The sequence below is a fragment of the Gadus chalcogrammus genome, chromosome 2 (genome assembly GCF_026213295.1).
Source record: "Gadus chalcogrammus isolate NIFS_2021 chromosome 2, NIFS_Gcha_1.0, whole genome shotgun sequence".
NCBI lineage: Eukaryota > Metazoa > Chordata > Actinopteri > Gadiformes > Gadidae > Gadus > Gadus chalcogrammus.
In genome coordinates, this window is record NC_079413.1 from 6,494,057 (window position 1) to 6,501,556 (window position 7,500).

The following is a 7,500-nucleotide window of genomic DNA, read 5'->3' on the forward strand; positions in this document are numbered from 1 at the left end:
TCTCTCTCTCTCTCTCTCTCTCTCTCTTCCTCTCTCTCGGGGGTTTTCCTGGCAATGGAAGAAGCATTTCACGAGCACTGACCCAGTGAAGCAGATTAAAGAAGACTTCTGCGGAAAGAAAATTAATTTAAAACACAACCGCAAAGGCTACTGGATGATTTCGTTTTTGGGTGGGGAGGGGGGTCAGCATGGGGCATAGTTGCGTGGAAAAGAGGAGGGGGGGGGGGGGGGGGGTGCGTGTGTATTTAGAGTCTCGCTAATTGTGTCCACGACCAAGCCACGTCATGCTGCCCTTGTTATTACACGGCCGTGATGTGAGTGAGGCTGAAACAAAAGGAGGCAACAATGGTTTCATACGGAGAATAAGGCTCTTGTTTAACAGGTCTTGCGGTAACTTGCTGCGTTCGTTAGACTAGTAAACACTTCATTACCATTCAGACCGACCCAGTATCCTACATAGTCTCTCGTATTACACACATACACACACACACGCACGCACGCACACACCATCATGTGTACGTACGTCCCAGATCAGGCCCTGTATTCCCGTTTAAAAAACATTCAGGACACACTCCTCCCAAAGACTTTACACACCCCCCACCCCAACGTCACACACACACACACACACACACACACACACACACACACACATGATTGTGATTGACAGCGTCTTTGTCCCATTGTGCGGAGCTGTCGCCTCTGATGAAGACACACACACACACACACACACACACACACACACACACACACACACACACACACACACACACACACACACACACACACACACACACACACACACACACACACACACACACACCGAGCGGTGTAAAGTGCCGATAAAACTACAGGTCCACCACCGGTTGCACTGTGTCCTCCGCCCTAATTTACCCCACGCACGCTCCACACGGCAGGGCAGAGGCCGGGAGGTTGCCCGTACGAGGCCCTTTCTCCCTGGGCATCCCCTCTGTCCCGTGGGCGGGGGGCCCCGGGACGTGGGGGGGGACATCTGGAAGGGGAGGCTCCGGGGCCACGCAGTGTGTCTGAGGAGGGCCGTCATTAACGGGGCTCACCCCTCCGCCGGGATGGGAACCAGGTCACATTCTCTCACACGGCACAATGCCGGGGTGTGTGTGTGTGTGTGTGTGTGTGTGTGTGTGTGTGTGTGTGTGTGTGTGTGTGTGTGTGTGTGTGTGTGTGTGTGTGTGTGAGAGAAGGGTGGGGTCCGGGGGGGTTGGGTCCGGGAGGCTGTGGGTGGGGGGGAGGCCATGACCTTTTTATATCCATCAACAGATCACATGCTCGGCCCAAAGTTATGCACATGAAAAAAACAAAACACATGGCGTACGCACACACCCACAGAAAAATAACACACACACATAAAGAACACACACACACACACACACACACACACACACACACACACACACACACACACACACACACACACACACACAAACAGGCATCTGTGCGTGCACAGAGAAATACGAAGGGCATCCACAATTGAATTTGCTTTTACGAATGCCTCCGAGGTGATCCAGTTTGGGCTTGCACAGGACAGGATTGTCCACGCGGTCGTCCGAGCTGCGTTTTAATGGAGGCATCACAGGACACAGACACTTTGTTTCACGGCAATTATAGTCGCTGTCTGCGACGCCATCCATCTGCGTCTGGCGTGCTCGCAGCACTCCTATTCTCTGACATAATCAGCGGTCAGAAAGGGATCTCTCTATTGTCACACGCAATCTGAGGACTTAACTCGCTACTCCACATTTCCATGCTCATAAAGTAAATTCCATCACATTACTATCGTGATTATGCTGGCTCATTGCCTCCTGACGGCTGGGTACAATGAAATACTGCCCCCATCTGGTGATTGGAGTGTACTTGAAAAATAAAACGATGCGGCGGGGCTTTTCCAACATTGTTGGACTGTTCTATATGTAGAATCCTATAGAAAACATTCAATTGAAAGTAATTCAAAATTGTGTTTATTTCGAAAGCAGGTTGTTACATTTCAAATTAGATGCTCAATCCACCTCTCTCATAATACTTTTAAAAACAACACAAATTCAGCTTATTTAAAAAGAAATGAAAATAAAGATTTAACAGCAGTTATGACTGTGTGAACAATATTTTGCTTAGTCAACACTATACTTAAACTAATAAAGAAACACTTAATTAAAAACACAACATGATAAGCTATATATATTTAATTTTTAATTCCTGTCAGGGTCTTAGTATTTGGTTAAATACAACCTCTCTTAATATGGTTTCAGTATAATTTAAATCTATTCTCTGTAAATTTGTCTGATTTGTGCTTAGTCTTTTTTTGTCCACAGGACTCATAACTTATTCTCTGTGTGCTATATTCTAAAGCATTTACAGTATAATATTCAGACGTCTCACGTTGTAATGAATAAGGCACAGATTCATCGTAATTATACAAGTATCGCTGCAATGTATGTGACTGTGTGTGTGGGTTTGTGCATAGGTGTGTGGGTGTGTGTGTCCATGCGCAATGTTTGTGCATATCTGTGCATGTATTTCGCATTGAGGTCATTCTGCATTACCACACCGTCTTTGACAATCTCTGTGCAATTGTGCGTGTCGTCGGTCAGCATCTCTCGGACAAATCCCCCCCACCAATAAAATGATATTTGATCACTGGTAGTCTACCTCGTTCACCCTCACACCCCCTTCCAGAGGGAAAGTTCCGGAATCGGTCATCGTCGTCGGCAACGGCGTTGGCAACGGGTGGGTTAGGGGATGGGGAGGGGGGGGGGTCAGGGGTCAGCGATGTCAGTTGGGGGAGACGGTGCGTCGCCGCAGGCAGCTACAGGTGAGGCACTTGAGGATGCTCATGGTGATGTGCATCAGGGGTCCTAAGTTGAAGAGCAGGTTGTAGAAGGTGTTGACGGACAGGCCGCCGGTCTCGTCGGCGTACTTCAGCGCCACGATGGGCGTGTACAGGCTGTTGGTGAGGTTCCTGAAGCGCGGGCTGCTGGACTCGATGACCTTCTTGGTGCACTGCGGAGACGGAGGGGGACGGCGTGAGGTTTGACAGACAGGAAGGTATGGGAGATAGATACCAATTGGAATCACTCAATCGTGTTCCTTTTCCATTGGAAAGACAAAAAAAGGCTAATCTTTGAAGGGAAACAAATCTGGTTCACACACCTTGGCGATATCTTCCGGTGTCTGGCCCATCGCCTCGAATATATCAATGGAGGAGGGCAGGTACACGTCTTTGAAGTAGCGAACGGTGTCTGCATCGACGCCCGGGAACTCCATCTTCGCCACATCGGCCATCATCTTGGTCTCGAATTCCGTGTGGACCGGGCCGGGCTCGATCATGGACAACCTGAATGGCAAGGGGAGGAGAAATAATAATAATAAAATAATAATAATAAATAATAATATAATACGTTGATTTGATACAGCGCCTTTCTCACACTGAAGGCCGCTTTACAGATTCATGAGAACAAGAAGTACAACAACACCAAAAAAACAACAACATATACAGTATATTATGCTATATACAGAGGGTCTATGCAGTGGTGGAAGAGGAGGAGAAGTGTTCTAGAAACAGAATGGTCTTGAGATGGGCTTTAAAGAGAGGGAAGGAGGGACAGTCACAGAGGGATTGAGGAAGGGAATTCCAGAGTTGCTGAAAGACCAGCCACCAAGGGTACAAAAGTCTGCTGCCGGGGACAGAGTTGGACAGAAGTGCTGGAACAGCCAGGAGAGTGAAGCACTGTTCAATCCCACTCAAATTTGAATGGGAACGTCTCCAACTCCTGAGCTCCACCAGAGACCTCAGGGTCTGGGCTTATAAGGGAAAACGCTGCCCTTCGTCATTAGTTGAAGACTGCTCACACAGAATCCAGCAAGAATGATGAGACATAAAATCGTTGAAGGTGAAGGCTAGCTACTCGTCCACCTTAAAATAATATATTGTTATTTTTACATTGATTGATTTCAACCCAGAAAGAAACGCTTGGAAGACGCGCCCTGTGCGTTAGACAGCGAGTTGGATGAGACACTGTAATGGAAGCGACATAACAGATCAGTTTGAAAGATCCTTCCCTCTTTGGGAATTCCAATGGCCAGGTTTTCCACCTGATTATTAACCATATCACTCATTCAACCTGCTATATTAACCGATCTCTTTGCAAAATAATACATTTTACCCCTTTTGCCCTTCTCTGATGCTAACCTTCGGACCAAAAACAAAGCACAGCATCTCTCTGCGAGCGTAAATCATCTTGGCTCCGAAAATCTCTCTAAACTTTCTGGACCCACACACTCTATAAAATACAACAAACAAAATGCACATTCCATGAGCTATAGGAGCTATAGGAGAAGCAGAGGAAAAGCCACTGACCTGACGCTGAACTTCATTAGTTGCACGGCCATGCACTCACAGAATCCCTCCATGGCGAACTTAGAGGCTGTGTAGACGTCATTGAACACCACTCCTAGAACAACAACAGATGTTGTCACTGTCTGCAGCCCCAGTACTTACTTAGCAGCAGCAGGCACGGCTTGGTGGAAAATAGTGTCAACAGACCAGATGATTGAGATTTCATACATGGAGGGAAAAGAACGGAGGCGGAAAATCTGTGACTGGTCAAGTACTTGATCTGGTGAACCAAAAAGCAAAGCTATTTTAAGTCAAAATGAAAATGTACATTCAATATAATGGGAGGATTCACTGCTTTCAGAAAGTATACCCAAAAAAACAAAACAGTTGAGGTCATTCTAGTGTTTGAAAACACTCACATGTTTTTAAATAATTAAGGGACTTAACAGATACTTCCCACACACACAGACACACAGACACACAGACACACAGACACACAGACACACAGACACACAAACACACACACACACACACACACACACACACACACACACACACACACACACACACACACACACACACACACACACACACACACACACACACACACACATACAAAATCGTCCCTGCTCTTCAAATTCGAATACCTTGAAGTCCCATGACACTGCTCATGACGATGATGTGTCCCGAACGCCTCGCCTTCATATCGGGCATGACCTCTTTGATCATGCGCACCACGCCAAAGAAGTTAGTCTCAAACACTTTCTTCATCTGGTCTATGCTGATGCTCTCCACAGGCCCCAGAATGCCCACGCCTGCATTGTTAACTGTGGAGAAAACACGCAGGAAAAACAGTCAGTGGCTTACAAACACCGTTTGGATCCTTCTTTGTATTTCAGGCATCGAATTGTATGCCCTATAAAAATGCTTTGCTTTTGCACTTTGTCGCATGCGGTCACTTTATATGTTAATAAAAAAAGGTTATGAAAGCGAAATCGGATGCTGCAACTCCGATTGCTGCCACCAGGTGTCACTGTGGGACTGAGCAAATAAGAATCTGTGGGGGGCGGGGGGGGGATTGACTGTCCGGTGTATGCAAAATTGGTTGTCAGGATAGGGAAGAAAAGCATTTTTATGTATGCATAGGCTTTTGAAACATTTACATATCTATCTATCTATATTTCATAGAAGGATTGGACAAAAATGGTATGTAAAAATGTTTCCCAACACACTTGTGGCCCTCCCACAGATGGCATGACCGGGCAGATTATAGGACCAAAGTCCGTGGTTAGTACTGTTGGGCTTCCTATCGAGTCCCACTCACTGAGGATATCAATATGGCGGTCCTTGACGCTGTTTATGCACTGCGAGACGGAGTCGTCGCTGCACACGTCCAACGGGAGCAGCGTGAGGCTCTTCCCGAAGGTGTCCCCGGCAGCCTCCACCAGCTTCTCCTTCTTCTTCAGGTCCCTCATGGTGGCGATGACTGGGCAGAAAGGCAGAGGGACGGGGAGTCATGAGTCATGGAGTAGGGTTGATGATCCTAGACATATGAGACACTATAAAACCGTGAGGCGATGAGCTCTATCTTGGGCAGGGCTTATTTTGAACTCAGATTCAACTCAGAGTCAAGATTGTGTTTGTGACATGCACGTGTGTGTGAAAAACACACACACGTGCATTCATGTGCACACACAGACTCGCACAAACACACAAATCGCACACACAATACACACAGACATTTGTGTGCACACACAGACTCGCACATACACACACACAGACACACACACACACACACACACACACACAGTCACACACTCACATAGATACACAAAAAACACACACACACAAGCACACACAAGCACATACACACACAAGCTGGAGAATGCAGGTCCGAATGTGACTGTATGTTGGCACACCCAGCAGATTTTAGAGACCACACTATTGAATTCCTTTGAACTTTAGCCGCCTGGCAAATCTACCAATGCACGTGAGGCTGTTATCTATTATCTGCTGGGATGGCAGCTATCAGCACATTGTTGACCCTTCTCTCTCACTGCGTTTACAGTTGCCCTGCTCAATGTCCTGTGTGACCTTATCTCCTAGGGAACAGAGACGGTGCTGTTACACAATGGGCCATCACCAGCCGGGTGTAAACAACTACTTAATCACACGTTGATGGGAGAACAGTTGTTTTTCTTTGTCGGTTGAAACTTGATACTCCCAATAGAACCTATGTCAATAACAAAGACCCCAATCAAAATGCACAGACAGCACTGAGTAGTTAGTGTAATCTAGTTATTTGAGGATATTTGTATTTTCTTTCTTGTGGTTTCATGTTGAGGTAATGGTAATAGGCAGTGATACATGCCAGTGGCTTAATTTCCACTCCAACTTTTCTGTCTCAGACACCAAATTGGCCACGTATTTGAGGGTTTGCATAGGCAAAGAGTTTGTAATGATTACAAAATCCAACAGAGAGTCCATGGAACAACATGGAGATTTAGGCTATGTATCCAGTAAGAGGCGAACAAGAGGGTCATTGTTCTTCTAGCTCCTGGAGGAATTATTCCTGGGCAGCTTAAACATTCTTGTAGGAACCACACTGCATTGCATGCACGTTTTTAGAGCTGATCTGAATCTGGCTGCTATAGGCCACTCATTAAAAATCTCTGGGCGATGCAATAACTCATTTCTCGCGGATTTCCTAATGTAGTCTCCATAAGTAGTAACGTTGATCACTTCATCTGCTCAGTTGGTGTTTCGTGGAACAGGTCAAAGTTCAGCGAGAATTATTCGACTCAGAGCAGTTTTAAGGGAGCAGTAGTTAATCGTCTCGTTCCAATTCACGGCAATGGCTCCCCAGAGTCGAGTACCCCCCCCCAAGAAAAACACGTACAGAAAAAGCACTTAACCCTATGCGACGATATGAACTTTCTAGTGGGGCGAGATCCGACCCTTAACTCTTGTTGAGCCCCGATGAAGACTTCAAACAAGTCTTGCGTTAGAGTGAACCTTCGCTTGTACAGGTCTCAAACTTTGTCCCCCTTTCCACACTCGCTCCAGTGAAGGAACTATAGGCACATTAGGCACGGCACTAAACCAGAGCAGCAGTCTACAATTCAGTGCGATAA

At 46.5% G+C, this 7,500-nt stretch overlaps 1 protein-coding gene across 1 annotated transcript in view; it reads right to left on the reverse strand.

The window, feature by feature from the left end:
* Positions 1 to 1,971: 1,971 nt before the first annotated feature.
* Positions 1,972 to 7,500, reverse strand: part of rdh8a (retinol dehydrogenase 8a) — a 6,531-nt gene continuing 1,002 nt past the window's right edge. The window contains exons 2-6 of the mRNA XM_056607015.1: positions 5,691 to 5,852; positions 5,014 to 5,193; positions 4,388 to 4,481; positions 3,181 to 3,364; positions 1,972 to 3,030 (exon numbers count right to left, since the gene is read on the reverse strand). Of these exons, the coding sequence (XP_056462990.1) occupies positions 2,803 to 3,030; positions 3,181 to 3,364; positions 4,388 to 4,481; positions 5,014 to 5,193; positions 5,691 to 5,852 (848 nt within the window). The 3' untranslated portion in view covers positions 1,972 to 2,802. The remainder of the gene's footprint in view (positions 3,031 to 3,180; positions 3,365 to 4,387; positions 4,482 to 5,013; positions 5,194 to 5,690; positions 5,853 to 7,500) is intronic.